This window comes from Procambarus clarkii, chromosome 10 (assembly GCF_040958095.1).
Source record: "Procambarus clarkii isolate CNS0578487 chromosome 10, FALCON_Pclarkii_2.0, whole genome shotgun sequence".
NCBI lineage: Eukaryota > Metazoa > Arthropoda > Malacostraca > Decapoda > Cambaridae > Procambarus > Procambarus clarkii.
This window is the reverse complement of record NC_091159.1, coordinates 19,029,406-19,053,986: the sequence shown is the minus strand read 5'-3', so window position 1 is coordinate 19,053,986 and position 24,581 is coordinate 19,029,406. Positions and strand designations below refer to the sequence as shown.

At 43.0% G+C, this 24,581-nt stretch overlaps 1 protein-coding gene across 1 annotated transcript in view; it reads left to right on the top strand.

Moving 5' to 3' along the window:
• The window catches only part of LOC138363004 (synaptogenesis protein syg-2-like), a 233,697-nt gene that overhangs the window by 171,007 nt on the left and 38,109 nt on the right, over positions 1-24,581 (top strand). The window contains exon 7 of the mRNA XM_069321682.1: positions 9,115-9,274. Coding sequence (XP_069177783.1) covers positions 9,115-9,274 — 160 coding nt within the window. The remainder of the gene's footprint in view (positions 1-9,114; positions 9,275-24,581) is intronic.

Here is a 24,581-nt window from a genome sequence, read left to right as displayed (position 1 = left end):
TGCCCAAGTACTCATTTTACTGTTGGATTGGTAACCCTTGAAATGATCCCAAACTGACTTTGGAAGCTCTCAGAATTTCCCTAAATTGCCCTAGATTTTCCGTAGGGGCTTCCAGACGCCCCCGGATTCTTCAAGATTAAACTTGGGTTTCCAGTGATTCCCTGTATGTTCCTGGTATCCCATCGGCGCTCCTGGAGGGCCTAGACGGGTATGGGTTTAAAAAACTATGAAGGATGCAGATATATTAGAGTATGGTTGAATATGACCGCATAGCTTGACCTTATAGTGGAAGCTCTCTATGCTTCTAACTCTTGTCTCAGTGTCGGGGGCTGATTGAAGAACAATCATGTTACCAAAATTCATGGTAAACAAACTCTAGAAATCATTGAAGGATTTATTTTCTACAACGGTTCGTTCCACTCTGGAACAATCAGGTAAAGAATGAATACTCAAGGTATTCACCTTAGAATTTGTGTATTTACTCTTTACTTGAAGATATTCCCGAGTGGAACGAACCGTTGTAGAAAATAAATCCTTCAATGATTTCTAGAGTTTGTTTACCATGAATTTTGGTAACATGATTGTTCTTCAATCAGCCCCCGACACTGAGACAAGAGTTAGAAGCATAGAGAGCTTGGACTATAAGGTCAACAACGCCAGTAATGCGGTCGTATTTAAGCAATATGCGTGAGAGATTGCTTCCTGTCCAACTACACAAACATTTATTAGAGTCTTATGGAATAAATTATTCGGTAATATATTAAATCTGAGATCAATGGGACAGTTTCGTGCGTAGGTTAGACATATGTATGAACTAGAGGAGGGTGTCTGGCAGTGCCGTGTCTGTTTCTCTCCCTCCCTCCCTCCCCCTCCTACCTCAAAGTCTAATTCTCCATCTCTCCCATTGATAAAAACATGGTCGAGTAAGGTTGAATAAAAATTATCGATAGTAAATCAACGTTGTTGACGTTGATTCAATATTATCAACATTGAACCAACGCTGCAGCAACATAACGGACGAAGTTTCGACGAAATTCCACGAAGAAAAAGGACGAGAATTCGGGTAAGAAATACTCTACGGACACCGTCACCCCAATTTCAGGCATCACATTGATTCATTGGGTCACACAATAGGAGTCACTCCTACTTTAAGGGAGGGCATGGGGGGTCGGCCCTGGCCATGACACTCACCATACAGTCACAATCTCCCCCCACCCCCACCAAAGAGGCAGGACAGGCAAAAACACAACATATTCTCTCTCATAGGTGTTGGTTATCTTGATGTTATCTTGAGATGATTTCCCCCTCCCCGCTCAGCTCGTCGCCGTGTGGGGGCTTCGTGGGCGGCTGCCGGAGTGTGATGCTCCTTCGGACAGTCCTCTGTCCTTTTCTAGCCTTGTGCTCCTGCTGCCGTCCTCTCCAATTCTGCTGGGCACCTTTTCCTTTTCCTTCTGTTTCGTTTTTCTCCCCCCTCTTCTCCTATCTGCTTGCCGTTTCCTGCCGACCTTTTGCTCGTTCTGGTTCTTCCATGGACTTCTTCTATTTTGACGCCCGGGTGCTTGAGGAGGCATACTCATGCACCCGTAGAACTGCAGTACCCGACGTCGAGAGCGAGGGGAACCTTTTATTGTCAATCCCCCACTTCGTCACTGAACCCGATCTCGACGGACTGTCGGTTTCTTAAGGTGGCGTTTGTGGGGCGTATACTCACGACGCACCCCTAGGAGGCCCCGACAAGATCGGCGATAGCTTCTTGTTGGGTGTCCTGCCTCTAATTGTGGCTCCATGGTGGGTGTGGGGGCACATTCGTGAGTGAATTTTTCTTTTCGTCACGATGAAAACCCCTGTTTCGGCTGCTTCTGGCTTCCCTTCTCAGGCTCGTGGGGTGGGCGACCAAGCCCCCGAGTCGGTCCGTATTGGAAGACCGGGCTCTGTAGCCTCCGCTGCATTGGGCCCCGACCTTGCTCCTCCTTTGGCCTCTCTGACTCCTTCCCCTGGCTCCCTTCCCTCCTCTGTGGTTGGGTCGAGCCCCAAGCCCCCAGTGGTGACTACCTCGTCCCCTGGCGCGGCTCCTTCTCTAGTTGTAACTACTGCGCCTTTTAACCCCTCTCTCTCTGGGGGTTCTCACCGCCGTCCTCGTCACGGCCGCCCTCGCTCGATTCCTTCCAGTTCTGCTACCTATCAAGCCTTGTTTGGTCCCGCTTCGTGGGCCAAATATTTTGATCTCCTCCCACTTGATTCTGCGCCTCCTGACGATTTCTCCCTTCATCGACATCTCATTGATTCCGTGGATGCCTCCATTACTTTCAACCCCACTCGTCTCGGTACACGTGTCGTTGCTGCTCCTTCTCAGGATGCTGCTTCCCGCTTGGCTGCCTTGTCCTGCCTTGGCGAAACCCCCGTTCGGGTCTCGAAAAACGCTCAGTTGAATGCCAGTGTTGGCACTATTTTGCTCCCGCCCCATGTTGCAACCGGTGTTCGGGACCTGCGCGACTGCCACGACGATATTCGACAAATCCTCGCTGCCCAGGGCCATTCTATTCTCCAGGTGGACACGTTTACTCGTCCCCCTCGTGGTAGTCGCCGTCAACCCCTCCGGGTTGTGAAGATTACCTTTGATGGTAGGACCCTTCCACCCTCTGTCATTCTTGCTGGTGCCAGGTGCTCTGTCCAGGAGTACATTCCTTCTCCTCGGCTCTGCAACAAGTGCTGGAGGTTTGGGCATGGTGCCCTCCGCTGCTCCGGGACTGTCTCTCTCTGTCCTTTGTGTGGTGGCGAAGGTCACTCTAAGTCGGAGTGCACTTCTCCCCAGGCTCGTTGCCTCAACTGCGGTGAGGCCCATCCTACCTTCTCCCGTGCGTGTGTCCATTACAAGCTTGAGGCAGCCGTCCTCAACCTGAAGCACCGGGAGTGTTTATCTTTTCCTGAGGCGAGGCGCCAGGTTCGCCGGCTCCCGCCTTATGCTAATATCTCTTATGCTCGCGTGTTGCGCTCTTCCTCTCCTCGTCCTTCCCGCCTTCCTCAGACTCACAACCGTTTCCGGGCCTTGGACCCTGATGCGCCCACTGCCCCCTCCTCTGTTCCTTCGGGTTCTCTCCCGAAGGATCCTCCTCCTGGTCCTCTGTCTGGGGTTCCCCTTCCTTCTACCCGGTCTGTCGTGTCTTCTGTGTCTTCTTCCTCGTCCCCCTCCGGTCCTCCTTCCCACCCTCTTCCTCCTTCTATCAGCTCTCCCCACCGCCTGTCGGTGCTGGCGGATGTCCATCGCTCTCCTACCGGCCGTCGTGTGTGCTCTCGTTCGGCTTCTCCGGTTGAGACACTGGAATCCGTTGCCCGGTACGTAGTTGCTGGGACACCGGTCTCTTTAAGTCAGAAGCGTAAGCCTGGCTCCTCTCCTTCCTCTTCCCCGGCGGGTAAGAAGGCTTCGCTTTCTTCCTCAGCTCCTCCTTCTGGCTCTGTTGCTCCTTCCCCTCCCGTTTCAGTGCTTGCGCCCCCTGTTCCTGCTATGGAGGTTTCTTTGGACCCTGCTTCCCTTTCGGTTGCTGCTCTTGCTGGGGTGCGCTTCCCTCTTTCTACTCCCCCTCCTCCTGCTGCTGTCCTTGACGGATCCTCTCCGTTGTCTCCTCCTCTTCCTCCTCCTCCTCCTCCTCCTCCTCCTCCTCCTCCTCCTCCGGACCCTGCCCGCCCACCTCTGATCTGTTCTCCCGTTTCCTTCCCTCCGTCTTTGCTCAGTTTACCCATGCCCCCTAACCCTGACTTTGCTGACCCTGATCCCGACCCTGATATTCTTTAACGTGCTCTGTTGCTCTTTCGCCTTTGTTTCTTCCTTGTTCTCTGTTTTTGTCCTTTCTCTTCTCGTCGTTGTCCATTCTTCAATGGAACGTTCGAGGTTATTACGCCAATTTCCTCGAACTCCAACTTCTGGTTTCGCGGTTTTCGCCCCTTTGTGTCTGTCTCCAGGAGCCAATGCTTGGTGCTCGTCCTGGTCGTTTTCGTGGCTATTCCTTTCTCTCCCCCCCCCCCCCAGCCATTGCTGGGGCTTCTAATTCTTCTGCTCTCTTGATTCGGGCTGATGTTCCCTTTGTTCCTTTACTTTTTCCTTCGCCTCTCCATTGTTCTGCTGCTCGTATCTTTGTGGGGAAATGGTACACAGTTTGTTCCATTTATCTCCCCCCGAGTGTCCCGCTCTCTCTTCCTGATTTGAAACACCTCCTAGACTCCTTGCCGGAGCCTGTGCTCCTGCTGGGTGACTTCAATTGTCGTCATTCTCTTTGGGGTGACGTTCTGACGAATACCCGGGGTCGCCTCCTTGAGCCGTTTCTCCTCTCTTCTTCCCTGTCTCTTCTGAATTCTGGTGAGCCCACTCATTTGGACTCTCGAACTCGCACCCTTTCTTGTCTTGATCTTTCTCTCTGCTCTTCTTCTCTTTACTTAGATTTCACGTGGCAGGTTCTTGATGACCTCCATGGAAGTGATCATTTCCCCATCCTTGTTTCCTTTTTCTCTTTTCGCCCTTCCCTCTCTTTCCCTAGGTGGCAGTTTGCTAAGGCGGACTGGACCCTATTTTCCCTCAGTGCTACTCTCTCTGACCTCTCTCTTCTGCCCCTCTCTCGCGCTCTCCTCCTTTTTCATGACACTGTCTTCGACGCTGCCCTCCGCTCTATTCCTCGCTCTTCCTCTCGGGGTCCACGGAAGTGCATTCCCTGGTGGAATGCGGACTGTGCTCGGGCTGTCCGCTGTAAGCGTGCAGCCTGGAAGAAGCACCGCCGTAGGCAGACGACCGATTCTTTTCTTTTCTTTCGGAAAGCGAGTGCGGTGGCCCGTAGGGCCATCCGTACGGCTAAACGTGAATGTTGGGCATCTTATGTCTCGACAATTACGTCCGAGACCCCTCTGGCCCAGATCTGGAAGCGTATCCGCAAGATAGCGGGTAAGTTCGTTCCCGATGTTTCACCGGTCCTTCACCTCCATGATACTCTTGTGGCGGACCCGTTGCAGGTCGCTTCCGAACTGGGTTCCCACTTTTCTTCTGTTAGCTCTGGTCTTCATCTTCCCCAATCTTTCCTTCTTCGTAAACCTGTCCTTGAGTCTCGTCCTTTAGATTTCTGCACTCATCTTCAGCTTCCCTATAATGATCCCTTCTCTCTCTCTGAACTTCGTTCTGCCCTGGCCCTCTGCGGTTCTACGGCGGCGGGCTCCGATGGTATTCATTATGAGATGCTTCGCCATCTCCCTCCGAGCACGTCTCAGTATTTACTGAGTCTGTATAATCGGATCTGGGAGTCGTCGTCAGTCCCCGAGGACTGGCTCGATGCCGTTGTCCTCCCTGTTCGCAAACCGGGGTCTCTGGGTACTTCCCCTAAGGACTTTCGCCCTATTGCTCTCACAAGTTGTGTCTGCAAACTCTTTGAACGTATGGTTAACGTTCGTCTGATGTGGTTCCTGGAACACCATCACCTCCTCTCCCCTTCTCAATTTGGTTTCCGCAAGTGCCGCAGCACGACAGATGTCCTGGTGAACTTGGAGGTCTATATTCGTACTGCTTTTGCTGCGAAGACCTCCGTTGTTGCCGTCCTTTTTGACCTAGGAAAGGCTTACGACACCACTTGGCGTTATCATATCCTATCTCAACTTCATTCTTTTGGCCTTCGTGGTCATCTCCCTCTCTTTCTCCGCAGCTTCCTCTCTCGTCGTTCCTTTCGGGTGCGCCTTGGTACCGCTCTGTCTCCCTCTTTTCAGCAATACGAAGGTGTGCCCCAGGGTAGTGTTCTGAGCACTACTCTTTTTCTGGTTGCCCTCAATGGTCTTCTTTCCTCTCTTCCTTCTGGTGTCTTCTCCGCTCTCTATGTCGATGATCTTACCCTTTGTTGTCAGGGTGATGATTCGCCTCTCCTTCAACGCCGGCTTCAACTTGCAATTGATGCCGTGTCGTCTTGGGCCACAGGTCATGGCTTCAAGTTCTCTACTTCTAAGACTTGTGCCATGACTTTTACGCGGAAACGGGTTGTTCTTCGTCCCTCTTTGTCACTTTATGGTCATCCCCTTGAATACAAAGATTCCGCGAAGCTTTTGGGGTTATTCCTTGACACTCGTTTGTCTTGGTCTCCCCATATCTCTTACCTCCGTGTTGAGTGCTCTAAGGCCCTTACCCTCCTTCGGGTCTTGTCCCATACTTCTTGGGGGGCAGATAGGCGCACTCTCCTTGCTTTACATTCCTCTCTCGTCCTGTCTAAGCTCGATTATGGTTGCCCTGCTTACTCGTCTGCTTCTCCTTCTACTCTTCGCCGTCTTGATGCTTTGCACCATACTGGGTTGCGCCTCAGTTCTGGTGCCTTTCGTTCGACTCCCGTCCTTAGCTTGTATGTTGACACTGGCTTCCTGTCTCTCCAGGACCGCCGTGATCGCTACTGTCTTCGCTATCTTGCGCGGTCCTTGCAACATCCTTCCTCTCGCCTCTGTCGTGCTTTAACTTTTACCCCTCCTGCGGTTCCTGTTCCTCTTCACCACCTCCCTCTTTCTGTCCGGTTATCTCGCCTACAGGATTCTCTTTCCGTTCGTATTTCTGGTGTTTCTCCTCGTGTTGTTCCTTCTTTGCCCCCGTGGAGGGTCCCTCTTCCGCGGTTTTGTACATCCTTGACTCGTATCACTAAAGCTTTTACCCCTCCTACGGTTCTAAAACGCCTTTTCCTTGAGCACTTTTCTTCTCACTCCCGCTCCGTTTCTGTCTTCACCGATGGGTCTAAGTCAGCGGACGGTGTTGGCTACTCTGTTGTTTTTCCTGATCGCACTTATATGTGTCGCTTGCCTCCGGAGACTAGCATCTTTACAGCGGAACTTTATGCTATTCTCTATGCTCTTCGTCTCCTGCTTTCTCGTTGTCAGTCTTCCTTTGTGGTTGTTGTTGACTCTCGTAGTGCCCTCATGGCTCTTGGGTGCTTTAATCCAGTTCATCCAGTAGTTGTCGAGATCCAGCATTGGCTGTTTCTCGTTCACAGTAAATTTAAGTCGGTTGAGTTTTGTTGGGTTCCCAGCCATATTGGCGTGTCTTTAAATGAGCGTGTGGATGCTGCCGCTAAGGAAGCTGTCCGCTCTTGTCCCATCTCTCGTAAAGGCATTCCGTATTCCGACTTTTACCCGGTTATCCATTCCTCAGTCCTTACCCGTTGGCAGGCTTCTTGGTTGTCTGTTACTGGTAACAAGCTACGTACTCTTAAATGTTGTGTTTCCTCGTGGCCGTCCTCCTTCCACCGTAACCGGCGGTGGGAAACAGCTCTGGCGAGGTTGCGTATTGGCCATACTCGCTTAACCCATGGTCACTTGATGGAGCGCCGCCCTGCTCCTTATTGTCCTAGTTGCATTGTCCCTCTTACGGTCGTGCATGTCCTTCTTGAATGTCCTGACTTCCAGGACGAGCGTGTGTCTTGCTTTCCGACCGCCCCTCGTGGTCACCTGTCCCTCGATAGAATTCTTGGTGACTCGGATACTTTTGATATCGTTCGCCTTATGCGTTTTTGTTCTCGTATTGGCATCCTTGGTGATATTTAGCGCCCTCTGATTATTTTGCGTATTTGATGGTGCTACATAGCCTTCCCGGTTTGGTGCCTTCTTTTGATAATTACTTACTTACTTGAGATGATTTCGGGCCTTAGCGTCCAGTCCTCGACAAGGCCTCTTTTTTGTTACCCCCCCCCCCCAGGAAACAGCCTGTAGCACCTGTCTATCTCTAAGGTACTTATTTACTGCTATGTGAACAGAGGCATCAGGGTGAGAGAGACACTGCCCATTTGCTTCCGCCTGCGCCGGAGATCAAACCCGGAACCTTAGGACTACGAATCCCGAGCGCTGTCCACTCAGCCGTCAGGCCCCATTGGTGGGTATAAATAGGAGCTGCTTCGTATGAGCCAATAGGTCTTTTCTTTCTGTAAGTTTCCTTTATTATTATGTTCGTATGGGTTCCGTTTGTGTACCTGATATCCAACCTATATGTCCATGGGATGTGTGGGACTATCCTTTGGTGTCCCAAGATGTGCCTGGATTATCTTGGGTGTCCCCTGGATGTGTGTGGACAATCTTACGTGCCCATAATGCCCTTGGTCTAACATAGGTGTCCCTAAATATCCGCAGCCTATCTTGAGTGCCCACGATGCCCGTGGATACTCGTAGGTGTCCCTTACGTGTCTTGTTGTGTCTTACTGTGGATGCCGCTAGATGCCCGGGACTAATTTGTATGTCCATAGATACCCGTGGACTATCTTGGATGCCCCTAGATACCCGTGGAGTATCTTGGGTGCCCCTAGATACCCGTGGAGTATCTTGGATGCCCCTAGATACCCGTGGAGTATCTTGGGTGCCCCTAGATACCCGTGGCCTATCTTTGGCACCCCTAGATACCCGTGGCCTATCTTGGGTGCCCCTAGTTATCCGTGGACTATCTTGGGGGCTCCTAGATGTGAATGGACTATTTTGTGTCCGCCTAAATGTCCCTGAACTATTTAGTGTACCCCTTGATGTCCCTGGGTAGATAGTCACTATCTATCATAGTCACTATCATATACACTTCGATAAAATAGTTCTATCAAAAACACACACTGACTATAGTAGATAGTCAGTGTGTGTTTTGGATGGATGGATAGTCACTATCTTGGGTGACCGTAGACGTCCCTGGACAATGTTGGGTGACCGTAGATGTCCCTGGACAATGTTGGGTGACCGTAGATGTCCCTGGACAATGTTGGGTGACCGTAGATGTCCCTGGACAATGTTGGGTGACCGTAGATGTCCCTGGACAATGTTGGGTGACCGTAGATGTCCCTGGACAATGTTGGGTGACCGTAGATGTCCCTGGACAATGTTGGGTGACCGTAGATGTCCCTGGACAATGTTGGGTGACCGTAGATGTCCCTGGACAATGTTGGGTGACTGTAGATGTCCCTGGACAATGTTGGGTGACCGTAGATGTCCCTGGACAATGTTGGGTGACCGTAGATGTCCCTGGACAATGTTGGGTGACCGTAGATGTCCCTGGACAATGTTGGGTGACCGTGACCATGGTGGTAATCAGGTGAGGGTGAGGGGGGAGAGGAGAGTAAAGTGATGGTGACGTGTTGTTGTCATCAGGGCGTGGAGGTGGTGCAGGACCTGCGGGGCGGGGTGCTGGTCTCCAACAACAACCTGGTGCTGCAGATGGTGAGGCGCGCCTCCGCCGGCAACTACACCTGCTCCGCCACCAACACCCTCGCCACCACCGCCAGCAACACCATGCTCCTCAACATCATATGTAAGTATAGTTTACTCTGCACCACTAACAGTAGCGGCAGTCTCACTAACACCTGCTCATACCTGCTCATACCTGCTCACACCTGCTCACACCTGCTCACATCTGCTCACACCTGCTCACACCTGCTCACATCTGCTCACATCTACAATAACATTTCCAGACCAGTGAGACAGAGGGAGCTGGGGTGTCAGTACCGCGTGTCGAGGGGAGAGGAGGTGGCCGGGAGTACCAGAGAGAGAGGGGAGACAGGAACTGTTTTTAATATGAAACTGTGTCGACAGTGTGGAGGGTTGCGAGTGATTTACATTATTCCAGTCCCTATTGATGTGTGTGTGTGTGTGTGTGTGTGTACTCACCTAGTTGTGCTTGCGGGGCCTGAGCTCTGGCTCTTTGGTCCCGCTTCTCAACTGTTACTCAACTGATGTATAGATTTCTGAGCCAACTGGACACTTATCAAATCTACAAATGAAACGTGTGTGTGTGTGTGTGGAGTCAGCCTCCAACGCATCACTCCCTGATGTGTATCTATCTGTCTGTTCATAGTTGAATGCCACACGGTTGAGGCTAGCGTTACCCAAATTAGCAGAGGGAATGGTCTGGGGTACGGCATGAACATAGGCTACTCGAGGTCAGCATAATTCAAGAGAGAACACCGTGCCAGGGCCACATTCAGACCCCCCATGACGATTTTGGGCACTGCCCTCCCGCTACACAGCTAAATATTCTCAAAACAAATTTAACTAAACAATATAGTAATGTGCACCATTATTCGCTGATCTTTGGGAAATTACCAAAAATATCCTGCTATCAATAATTTGCCCGTATTCGCATAAACAGACAATTCTGCCACAGCTTCAATCTCATGACATGACTCTTTATCAGAGAAAGGGATTACTATTTTTTTTTATTACTTCACACCACTGAACTTCTGGCTTTGGCGATCACTTACACATTACACAACTGTGTTTCTCATGTGAGACAAAGACAAAAACCGAGAAACAGAAAGACACAGAGAGACAGCTAAAGACACAGAGACAGTAGATAGATTGATAGGTATATGGATAGATGGGGTAGATTGCTAGAATGATGGGTAGATACCTAGATAGATGGGTACATTGCTGGATATATATATATATATATATATATATATATATATATATATATATATATATATATATATATATAATATATATATATATATAATATATATAATATGACCGCATATTCTGTATTTATTATTTTCTGGTTTAGGGCTTCTATCCCTCTAACTATTTTCTTAGCATCAGGGCTTAATTGGAATAGGAGTTCTCCAAAACTCATTTTCGTACTTTTAAGGTGAAGAAAAGAAGTGATTTACTATAGAGTGTATTACACTTATTTGTATAATTTGCACGACGTTTCGAACCTCCATGGTTCATTCTCAAGTGAACAGATCTTACAATACTAGTTGATTTGATACCCGCATTAGGTCAGGTGATAATACAATGAAGGTGAAAAACATGGGGGGATACATAAGGGATAAACATAGGGGCTGCAGAAGGCTTATTGGCCCATACGAGGCATCTCCTATCTAAACACAAAGATTAATCCAGTGTAATTGGCCTGTTATGTTGGACATTGTCTTCTGTGTTGGCATCGATATGTTCTTGTCTTGTCCTTACTCTCATGGTGGGTAGAGTAAATAGTTCCGTGATTTGGGTGTTCATGGTAGGTCGCTCTATTCTTATGTGAATTGCCTCAAGAATTTGTAATCTTCTTGAATCTTGGGTTTTGTCTATTATGCAAGTATTCTTGTTCAACATTTCTCTTGTTAGAGTAATGTCATGGGCTTGTCTCATGTGATTCCTAGGGGCACCAGATTGAAGATGGCATGTCAAACGCCTCGTCAGCTTGGTCGACGTCATACCTATGTACTTACATTCAAGGTTACATCCTTCGTGGGGGCAAGTGTACATGTATACAACGCTTGACTGCTGTAGAGGGTTCTCCGTCGGCTTCGGGCTGTTTTTGATAAGGAGTTCGGAAGTCTTCTTGGTTTTGTAGAATATTATCAGGTTTATGTTTTGGTTAGGAGTAGTGCTTTTTACTTCTTTACGGATTATTTCTTTCATAAGAAATAATCAGTGGTGGTGGACAGCTAAAAATAATAAACGGTGGACAGCTAAAAATCCCTCGTCCTAAAGATGGCTACTTTAACCTGACTTCTTATGATCTTACCCAGGACCAACGAGACCTCTTAAATCTTGGTCTAAATTGTCAATTCTTATCTAAACCAAAGATGCATCAAAAACGCCTGGAAATCGAAATGCTTCTGGACGATATCCATAAGCTAGAAGACAACAAAAAAGTCATCACCACTGACACACTTCAAGCTGAACTACTTGCAGAAGCAGGGAAAAAACGAGGAACATATTCATCTACAATCTTAACCCCACGACTCAAAGAAGCAGCGAAACAACTAAAAAATCTGAAAGACGTAACAATAAGAAAAGCCGACAAAACAGCAGCATATGTATTGATTCCTACCCATGAATACATGAACAAAATTAGCGACATCCTAAGTGACGACTCCAAATTTCAACGAATCACGAGGAACCCCGTAGAAGACCTTAAGTGGAAAGTAAACAAAACAATTACAGCAATCAACGCAAAGAAAGGTAGTGTGCATTTCAATAAACTTCAAGGCGACTATGGCTTAGGATATGCCTACGGCAATGTTAAGACGCATAAACCAGGTAACCCACTACGCCCTATAATCAGCCAAATACCAACCCCAACTTATCACCTGGCAAAGAAACTCAATGAACTCCTAACTCCATACACTCCAAGTAAGTTTAGTCTACAATCATCAGCAGATTTCCTAGAATTGATCAAATCTACCCAGCCCGATGGAATCATCGCTTCCCTGGACGTTGAATCCCTTTTTACCAACGTCCCAGTCGACACAACCATAGGAATGATACTGGACAGAGTATACAGAGACGAGAGCACCCCCAAATTAGACATACCTGAGCCACACTTGAAAAGTCTTCTCGAAGCATGTACAAAGGAAGCCCCTTTCATCAGTCCACAAGGAGACATGTATTTACAAATAGACGGAGTAGCAATGGGCTCCCCCTTAGGAGTTTTATTTGCTAATTTTTATATGGGAACCATCGAAGATAGGGTCTTCAGTAGCAGACAAAAACCAACTGTATACTGCCGTTATGTAGATGACATATTCGTAATAGTAAAAGACTCAGATGAACTAATTGACCTAAAAAGACACCTAGAGAGAGAGTCAGTACTCCGATTTACACATGAAAATAGTGAAAATAACAGTCTGCCATTCTTGGATGTACTAATAACAAAAACAGGAACCTCTTTAAGCACCAACGTATATACCAAGCCCACCAACATAGGATTATGCCTGAACGGTAGAAGTGAGTGCCCCCAAAGATACAAAGCCAGTGTTCTCAATGCTTGTATTCGTCGAGCGCTTACCCACTGCTCTGAATGGAGCAACGTGAGTAGAGAGTTTGAAAGAGTAACTCAGGTATTGGTGAACAACGGATATAGCAACGCGGAAATAAACGCTGCTATAAGAAGACACTTGGACCGTTGGTATAATTCAGAACCTAGAACAGAAACCACAACACCCCCAATAAAATTATATTACAAATCAACCATGCACAGTGAACATATAAAAGAGGAAAGAATAATGAAAGAAATAATCCGTAAAGGAGTAAAAAGCACTACTCCTAACCAAAACATAAACCTGATAATATTCTACAAAACCAAGAAGACTTCCGAACTCCTTATCAAAAACAGCCCGAAGCCGACGGAGAACCCTCTACAGCAGTCAAGCGTTGTATACATGTACACTTGCCCCCACGAAGGATGTAACCTTCAATGTAAGTACATAGGTATGACGTCGACCAAGCTGACGAGGCGTTTGACATGCCATCTTCAATCTGGTGCCCCTAGGAATCACATGAGACAAGCCCATGACATTACTCTAACAAGAGAAATGTTGAACAAGAATACTTGCATAATAGACAAAACCCAAGATTCAAGAAGATTACAAATTCTTGAGGCAATTCACATAAGAATAGAGCGACCTACCATGTACACCCAAATCACGGAACTATTTACTCTACCCACCATGAGAGTAAGGACAAGACAAGAACATATCGATGCCAACACAGAAGACAATGTCCAACATAACAGGCCAATTACACTGGATTAATCTTTGTGTTTAGATAGGAGATGCCTCGTATGGGCCAATAAGCCTTCTGCAGCCCCTATGTTTATCCCTTATGTATCCCCCCATGTTTTTCACCTTCATTGTATTATCACCTGACCTAATGCGGGTATAAAATCAACTAGTATTGTAAGATCTGTTCACTTGAGAATGAACCATGGAGGTTCGAAACGTCGTGCAAATTATACAAATAAGTGTAATACACTCTATAGTAAATCACTTCTTTTCTTCACCTTAAAAGTACGAAAATGAGTTTTGGAGAACTCCTATTCCAATTAAGCCCTGATGCTAAGAAAATAGTTAGAGGGATAGAAGCCCTAAACCAGAAAATAATAAATACAGAATATGCGGTCATATTCAATGAAACATGTTTGAAAGAAAACCTGCTGCCAGTATACACCAATATATATAATATATATATATATATAATATGGGCTGATTGATCGGTAGAGATGAGTAGCTGCATGGATAGATGAATAGAGATGAGTAGATGAATAGATGGGTGGATAGGCGAATACATAGATGGATAGATGAGTAGATGATGGAGTAAAAGCATGGATAGATAGATGGAGAAACAGATGGATACCAAGTTAAATGGATAGCAAGTTAAATGGATTGATGGATAGCAAGTTAAACGGATAACAAGTTAAATGGATAAACGAATAGCATGTTGAATGGATATATGAACAGAGGGGTGGATAGATAGATGGATAAAAAGATGAACTAGTAGATGGTTAGATGGATGCGTATATGAATTGACAAATGGATGGGTAGATAGACGGATACATAGATGGAAGGGGTAGATGGATGATTCAATGAACAGATAGATGGTTAAATACATAGATGGATAGATATGTCTAAAGTTCCGACACCAGTTACTAGCACTTAACATGATAAGCGAAAAAAATTGTTTCATGTTAAGCAAATACTCACCATAAAATATCTTGGTTAACAAAGATATTTGGGTGAGATCTTGCCATGTCACCTAATTTCTATTTACCTATAATATTTATATTAAACAATCGTTAAACAACCAGTCTGGGGACCAGAATAAATAAAAAAAGTGTTTCCCAAGACTGAGCATAATTAAATAATAAATAAAATAAGCTCATTCAAATAAGTTTGTCCAAAAATGGGCAGAAACTGAACTGATATCAGGAGGCGTTACTTGGACGGGGAAGGAGGGAGGAGACGTTATTAATAACAAAGCCTTGTCCACAACCCGTCCTCTTAAAAATAACGTCACTTTTCGCTCGTATGCGCGCTATGGCCAAAAGTGGACGTAATTTGAAATGAAATCGACTCACAAAAGTAACGTACTGTCCCGTTTTCTGATTGAGTCGTCCGGCTTACTTGGTAAGGTTAGAAGAGCGCTTTGCTTGCACAAGCAAACCCAGAGAAACTTTCCTCCAGTCTTGGTGTTGAGGGACGCCAGAGTCTCCTGTCGTCAGCATGACTTCGCTAGCCTCAGGGAAGTGTTCTGTATCAGAGTTAACCAGATAACTTCTGCAGACTTGACCATTTGTGTAATTTTATGTTAATTGGTTAGAATGTGGGGCAAGGCAGCCGGAACGGGTAAGCTTTAATTAATCATACTTAATATTTTTTCCCCCTGACATAGCTGCCATATATTTGTTACGGTTTAGTTACGATGTAACTGTTTGGCAGATGGAATTGAGAGGGAAAGAGAAATTGCTTTCTAAAACAAAACAAATAAATAAATAAATATATATATATATATATATATATATATATATATATATATATATATATATATATATATATATATATATATATATATATATATATATATATATATGTCGTACCTAATAGCCAGAACGCACTTCTCTGCCTACAATGCAAGGCCTGATTTGCCTAATAAGCCAAGTTTTCATGAATTGTTTTTCGACTACCTAACCTACCTAACCTAACCTAACCTAACTTTTTCGGCTACCTAACCTAACCTAACCTATAGAGATAGGTTAGGTAGGGTTGGTTAGGTTCGGTCATATATCTACGTTAATATTAACTCCAATAAAAAAAATTGACCTCATACGTAATGAAATGGGTAGCTTTATCATTTCATAAGGAAAAAAAATAGAGAAAATATATTAATTCAGGAAAACTTGGCTTATTAGGCAAATTGGGCCTTGCATAGTAGGCTGAGAAGTGCGTTCTGGCTACTAGGTACGACATATATATATATATATATATATATATATATATATATATATATATATATATATATATATAATGTCGTACCTAATAGCCAGAACGCACTTCTCAGCCTACTATTCAAGGCCCGATTTGCCTAATAAGCCAAGTTTTCATGAATTAATGTTTTTTCGTCTACCTAACCTACCTAACCTAACCTAACCTAGCTTTTTTTGGCTACCTAACCTAACCTTACCTATAAATATAGGTTAGGTTAGGTTAGGTAGGGTTGGTTAGGTTCGGTCATATATCTACGTTAATTTTAACTCCAATAAAAAAAAATTGACCTCATACATAGAGAAAAGGGTTGCTTTATCATTTCATAAGAAAAAAATTATAGTAAATATATTAATTCAGGAAAACTTGGCTTATTAGGCAAATCGGGCCTTGAATAGTAGGCTGAGAAGTGAGTTCTGGCTACTAGGTACGACATATATATATATATATATATATATATATATATATATATATATATATATATATATATATATATATATATATATATATATATATATATATATATATATATATATATATATATATATATATATATATATATAATATTTATATATATATATATATATATATATATATATAATATTTATATATATATATATATATATATATATATATATATATATATATATATATATATATATTTATATATATATATATATATTTTTATATATATATATATATATATATATATATATATATATATATATATATATATATATATATATATATATATTTATATATATATATATATATATATATATATATATTTATATATATATATATATATATATATATATATATATATATATATATATTTATATATATATATATATATATATATATATATATATATATATATTTATATATATATATATATATATATATATTTATATATATATATATATATATATCTATATATATATATATATATATATATATATATATATATATATATATATATATTTATATATATATATATATATATATCTATATATATTTATATATATATATATATATATATATATATATATATATATATATATATATATATATACTGAGCACCTCTCACCGGCGACTATCCACACACTACACACACACAAACTGAGACAGAGCTAAACACAGGCGATTGATATATTGATGGATATGTGGATAGATTAATGAGCAGATGGATGAAGTGATGAAAGGATAGATGGATGGATATATGGATAAGAAGTTGCGCAGGTGGATGGATATATGCATGAATTGATACATGAACAAATGGATAGACTAGTAGGTGGATGGATAAAAATGTGTAGGTGGATGGATAGAAAGATGAGTAGGTGGATGGATAAATGGATAGATAAACTGGTAGATGGATGAATCGATAAACGGATATAGATGGATTGGTAGATGTATATGTAGACGATAGATGAGTAGATGGATGGATAGATGAGTAGATGGATGGATAGATGAGTAGATAGATGAGTAGATGGATGGATAGATGAGTAGATGGAGGGATATATGAGTAGATGGAGGGATAGATGATTAGATGGAGGGATTGATGAGTAGATAGTGGGATAGATGAGTAGATGGAGGGATAGATGAGTAGATGGAGGGATGGATGGATAGATGAGTAGATGGATGGATAGATGAGTAGATGGATGGATAAATGAGTAGATAGTGGGACAGATGAGTAGGTGGATGGATAGATGAGTAGGTGGATGGATAGATGAGTAGATGGAGGGATAGATGAGTAGATGGAGGGATAGATGAGTAGATGGATGGATAGATGGGTAGATAGTGGGATAGATGAGTAGATGGTTGGATAGATGAGAAGAGTGAGGGATAGCTGAGTAGATGGATGGATAGATGTGTATAGCTGAGTAGAGGGAGGGATAGATGAGTAGATGGATGGATAGATGAATAGATGGAGGGATAGATGAGTAGATGGATGGATATATGAGTAGATGGAGAATAGATGAATATATACATAAATCAATGAGATAGATAGAAAGATGGATGAATAAGCACATACATGGGTGGATAGAAAGATGGAGAGACGGGAGAGATATAGAGGGATTGCTCGGGTGCCCCCCTATATCTCCCCCCCCCCCCCCCTGGTATACATATATACACCAGGCAGCCAGAGAGAGAAGGGGGGCGGTGTCCCCTATGGACCGGCCATTCATCACGTTCAGCGGGCGAATATTCATTACATTTTTCTGCGAACTTTCAACATATTTTGACACAAGTTGTGTTCACACGTTCGAGGTATGTGAGCCATTTCTTCCCCTCTCTACCTCTTTATCATCTTTACCCCTCTCTCTCTCTTTCTCCCTCTCCCTCTTTACCCTCACGCTCTTTACCCTCTCGCTCTTTACACTCTTACTCTTTACCCGCTCACTCTTTACCCTCTCCCTCTTTACACTCTTACTCTTTACCCGCTCACTCTTTACCCTCTCCCTCTTTACACTCTTACTCTTTACCCGCTCACTCTTTACCCTCTCACTCTTTACCCTCTCACTCTTTACCCTCTCACTCTTTACCCTCTCACTCTTTACCCTCCCACTCTTTCCCCTCTCACTCTTCCCCCTCTCACTCTTCCCCCTCTCACTCTTCCCCCTCTCACTCTTCCCCCTCTCACTCTTTACCCTCCCACTCTTTACCCTCTCACTCTTCCCCCTCTCACTCTTCCCCCTCTCACTCTTTACCCTCCCACTCTTTACCCTCCCACTCTTCCCCCTCCCACTCTTCCCCCTCTCACTCTTCCCCCTCTCACTCTTCCCCCTCTCACTCTTTACCCTCCCACTCTTCCCCCTCTCACTCTTCCCCCTCTCACTCTTCCCCCTCTCACTCTTTACCCTCCCACTCTTTACCCTCCCACTCTTCCCCCTCTCACTCTTCCCCCTCTCACTCTTCCCCCTCTCACTCTTCCCCCTCTCACTCTTCCCCCTCTCACTCTTCCCCCTCTCACCATCGTTACTCGAGTCGTTAGTTGAGCCTGGCCCCAGGCCGGGGTCGTGGAGTATAATAACTCTGGAGACCCTCCCCAGGTATGTTCTAGGCATGCCTGCCCTACTTGATCATCTCCCCCTCTCACTCTTCCTCTTCTCCCCTTCATTATTTTCCCCTCCTATTTATAACCTTCCCCTCTCACCCCTTCATCATCCTCCACTCTCACTCTCCTTGCCCCACTTGGGCTGGACGGTAGAGCGACGGTCTCGCTTCACGTAGGTCGGAGCTCAATCCCCGACCATCCACAAGTGGTTGGGCGCCATTCTTTTCCCCCGTCCCACTCTCGGTCATCCTTCTCCCCCTCTCCCCCAACCTCCTCTCTCCTCCCCCTCTCCCCAGCCTCCTCTCTCCTCCCCCTCTCCCCAGCCTCCTCTCTCCTCCCCCTCTCCCCCTCTTGACTTTAGTATACACATTTCTTTTTTCAAGCCTCTCTATATTGTCCTCCGTTCCTAGTTCTCTGGTGATGAGCGAGGATGTGATTGGTGGTGGTGGTGGTGGTGGTGGTGGTGTGTGGTGGTGGTGGTGGTGTGTGGTGTGGTGAGGTGAGGGGGGGGGAGAATTCAGTTCTACAATGAATAATGCTAAATGCTTTGAAGAACCAGAATTCTATTAATAAATAAGAGAACCAGTGGCTTATGGATCTCCTATAATTAATACATAAATGTAATTAAATATATCTAGATGAATGAACTGTAATATTAAAAATAATTCATAACTAAATCCATATGCCCTACAACTAGGGAGGTTATTCTATATTATGAAGTTAATGACTTCTAATAATAAAATGAATCATTTAAATTCTGTAGATCACTGAGATAAATCAGTTTTGTAGCTACAAAGTGAACAAGTAAACAGCTTAACTGTCTATGATGAACGTCGATCACGGCCGACAAAGTCAACCCGTTGATTCTTGTCAGCAACTCTCGAGAAACACGTGAACCCGTCGGTAGTAAGTCGTCTCTTTCACGGTTAATTCCACGCTGAAATGTAAATATTATGTGATTTCCACTCCAAACTCTAGAATCATTCATTTAATCATAAATTCTAAATGGATTTGAGGATCAAACGTGCACTTACGTGGTATTTAAAGTTGCCACACATCGTAACGACTGTGAAACAACTAATAAAAGTTATAAAGGCCAGTATAAATTTGCAAATATACTTATTCCCAGCCAAAAGTGGTGTCCGTAAATAATAAAAGCTGCACAACCCGTCAGGAGCTCGCAGGCAGCCAGATGCTCCTATTTTTGACCGATTACAATAAGCAAACTTCAGAACACCTCAAAACTATGGCATAAACTAAAGACTCAGCACCTTTACTCAGCACAAGTCAAGCATCAAACGATGCTTGGCTTGTGCAGTTTATCATTTAACAGCGTAGTACAATGAAGCAAAATGGAACCTATTTGTTGTCAGAAACACGCCAAATGGGTAATGTTCACCTCCTCAATGTTGGTATAATTATCTTTATGGATAATTTACGGAGTTTTACTGCATAATTGCAATTAGATTCTGTACCATCCATGTTGGGGATCAAAGGTTTGGTTTCACCTGACAATTGAACTTTTAGGTAATTAAACTTGGTCGCTTTATTAATGACTCCTGATGGTCTTATCATGATTCCTCACTTCTTCTGTAAAGCTGATAGGACAATTATTAGGGAGAGAGGGAATTATCAGGAGAAAGTACCAAGCCATTACGACTATATGGCACTGGGAAGGGGTCAGGATAAGGATTTGGGATGGGACGGTGGGGAAGGAATGGTGTCCAACCACTTGTACGGTCGGGGATTGAACGCCGACCTGCAGGAAGCGAGACCGCCGCTCTACCCTCCAGTCTAAGTGGTTGCGACATTACCAGGGAGTTGTGGCTTGGTCAAAACCCCTTTACTACGTGATCAACTGCTAGTAAACATTGCTGTTGGATTAGTTATGATATTCGATGGAACAACTAATCAATCCTCGATTTCGACTAGATAGTGTGCAAGGCCAGTGTGATCAGTGCCCGACGTTTGTGTAGTGATTTGTTTTGGGATGAGATGATCAATGTACTTTCCAGCTACTGACGTGACTTGTTCAGATGTAATATTGCAAATTGTAAATGGGTTTCAAACTGTGTATAATCTATCAATGTGTAGAATGTGAGAGTTGATCATACTTAGAGAGTTGTCGTATCATAGATCTTTTCATACTGACGTAGGATTGACGTATAATATGACGTGTGAGATCACCTAAACTATTCATCTTGCTTTAGCTAGGCTGTAATATTTCACACAATACAATAATACAATTTTATCAGTGTCGCCTAATGTATTTTTAGTGTATTTTCAACCCAAAAGAATTCTATGACAGTGTTGACTCAGGCTCGTCCGTCAATTCCACCTTTCTCTGGTATGAATACTTCAGAAGTGTATGTGATCACACACACACAAGCATATATATATATATATATATATATATATATATATATATATATATATATATAATGTTTACTAGCAGTTGATCACGTATATATTTATATATATATGACTGAAAACTCACACCCCAGAAGTGACTCGAACCCATACTGCCAGGAGCAACGCAACTGGTATTTACAGGACGCCGTAATCCTTATGGCGTCCTGTAGATACCTTCCTTATGTCCGGTCGTGATGGTCAAGCGGATTAAGGCGTCCTGTAGATACCAGTTGCGTTGCTCCTGGCAGTATGGGTTCGAGTCACTTCTGGGGTGTGAGTTTTCAGTCACATATAGTCCTGGGGACCATTCAGGCTTGTTCGCATATATATATATATATATATATATATATATATATATATATATATATATATATATATATATATATATATATATATATATATATATATATATATATATATGGAAATTTTCGTTTGTTCAAAATCGATAATCTCTGAAAGTTCTTCACCGATTGCTTTGAAATTTTCACAGAATGTTTCATTCGCATCTGAGCAGGTTTTTATATACATATTATATTGATGTCACATCTGTGACGGAAAAAAAAACATGTTTTTTTTAATGTGTTTTTCATTACATTTTTCATTCAATAGAAAACAAATTTCTTTGAAAAGAAATTTGTTTCAAAAATAACTCCTGGAATCATTCCTTGGTTTAGATATGTTGATGATATCTTGTGTATTTGGCCTTCAGATGTAAACACAGACGAATTTGTAGCCAAACTTAATGACCAAGTCACCTCCATAAAATTTACTATGGAGACTGAAATTGATAAATGTTTGCCATTCTTAGATGTGCTTATTCATAGGGAAAACTCTTCATTAAAGTTTAGTGTTTACAGAAAACCTACGAACAATTTATCTTATGTTCATTATTTTTCAGGGCATAAATACAATGTAAAAAAGTCAATTTTTTCTTCAATGTATCTAAGAGCTCTTCGAGTTGTGAGTCCAGAATTCTTAGATGAAGAATTTAAGAATATTGATTCGATTGGTCTTAAGCTTTGTTACCCACTGAATTTTTTGGAAGTTTGTCGTAACAAAGCTCGTCGTACATATTATAATAATGTATGCAGTGAAAGGACTCGCCCAAAGAATGTGTTATGTTTACCATATTTCTCTGGGTTTGAGAATATTGTCAAAGCCTTGAAACTTTTTAATATAGATGTAATGTTTAGCTACGAAAACACTGTTGGTAAGCTATTAGTAAGGAACAGCCCTCGTAGTGATAATTGCGTCATTTATAAAATACCTTGTAAGGAATGTAACAAGTTCTATGTCGGGCAAACATCTAAAGATTTAAAATGTAGAATATCGCAACATAAATACTCAGTAAGACATGGCCAATTGTCTAATGCTTTGTTTGTGCATTTGTCAGAAAAAGCTCACCAAATTGATTGGGAGAGTGCTTCTTCAATAACAAATTGTAAAAGCACCTATAACAGAAACATAATTGAATCTGCTTTGATACAGATCACCAAAGAAAGTAATTTGAATATTAGCAGTGGTCTATATAACTTAGATCCATTTCTAATAGATCAGCTAAAGGGCGATTTAAGTAGAATCATTGAAAAACATTTGTCTCACTAATTTATTGTATATATTTACTTCTTTATGTTATAATTACCTATATATTATGCTTGTATGTCTGCTGTATCAGATGGGCCATTGGGCTACATCGGATGTGCCAATTGGGTGCATCTGATGGGCCAATGGGCCGTCTGCGTTGTCCAAGTATTGTACCTCACCTTACTTCACAACTCCTTCCTGCCTATTTATACCCATCACTCGATCTGTAAAATGACCTTCTGAAGATGTATTTAATATACGAAAGTACTTAAGGAAATTTCCTGTTTCATTTTTCCTCCGTGGTCTGACATTGTCACATTCTTAATCACGTGTTTATTTTCGTGATATACACACACATATATATATATATATATATATATATATATATATTGGTGTATACTGGCAGCAGGTTTTCTTTCAAACATGTTTCATTGAATATGACCGCATATTCTGTATTTATTATTTTCTGGTTTAGGGCTTCTATCCCTCTAACTATTTTCTTAGCATCAGGGCTTAATTGAAATAGGAGTTCTCCAAAACTCATTTTCGTACTTTTAAGGTGAAGAAAAGAAGTGATTTACTATAGAGTGTATTACACTTATTTGTATAATTTGCACGACGTTTCGAACCTCCATGGTTCATTCTCAAGTGAACAGATCTTACAATACTAGTTGATTTTATACCCGCATTAGGTCAGGTGATAATACAATGAAGGTGAAAACATGGGGGGATACATAAGGGCTGCATAGCCAGTGACCTGGCTTAGGATATGCCTACGGCAATGTTAAGACGCATAAACCAGGTAACCCACTACGCCCTATAATCAGCCAAATACCAACCCCAACTTATCACCTGGCAAAGAAACTCAATGAACTCCTAACTCCATACACTCCAAGTAAGTTTAGTCTACAATCATCAGCAGATTTCCTAGAATTGATCAAATCTACCCAGCCCGATGGAATCATCGCTTCCCTGGACGTTGAATCCCTTTTTACCAACGTCCCAGTCGACACAACCATAGGAATGATACTGGACAGAGTATACAGAGACGAGAGCACCCCCAAATTAGACATACCTGAGCCACACTTGAAAAGTCTTCTCGAAGCATGCACAAAGGTAGCCCCTTTCATCAGTCCACAGGGAGACATGTATTTACAAATAGACGGAGTAGCAATGGGCTCCCCCTTAGGAGTTTTATTTGCTAATTTTTATATGGGAACCATCGAAGATAGGGTCTTCAGTAGCAGACAAAAACCAACTGTATACTGCCGTTATGTAGATGACATATTCGTAATAGTAAAAGACTCAGATGAACTAATTGACCTAAAAAGACACCTAGAGAGAGAGTCAGTACTCCGATTTACACATGAAAATAGTGAAAATAACAGTCTGCCATTCTTGGATGTACTAATAACAAAAACAGGAACCTCTTTAAGCACCAACGTATATACCAAGCCCACCAACATAGGATTATGCCTGAACGGTAGAAGTGAGTGCCCCCAAAGATACAAAGCCAGTGTTCTCAATGCTTATATTCGTCGAGCGCTTACCCACTGCTCTGAATGGAGCAACGTGAGTAGAGAGTTTGAAAGAGTAACTCAGGTATTGGTGAACAACGGATATAGCAACGCGGAAATAAACGCTGCTATAAGAAGACACTTGGACCGTTGGTATAATTCAGAACCTAGAACAGAAACCACAACACCCCCAATAAAATTATATTACAAATCAACCATGCACAGTGAACATATAAAAGAGGAAAGAATAATGAAAGAAATAATCCGTAAAGGAGTAAAAAG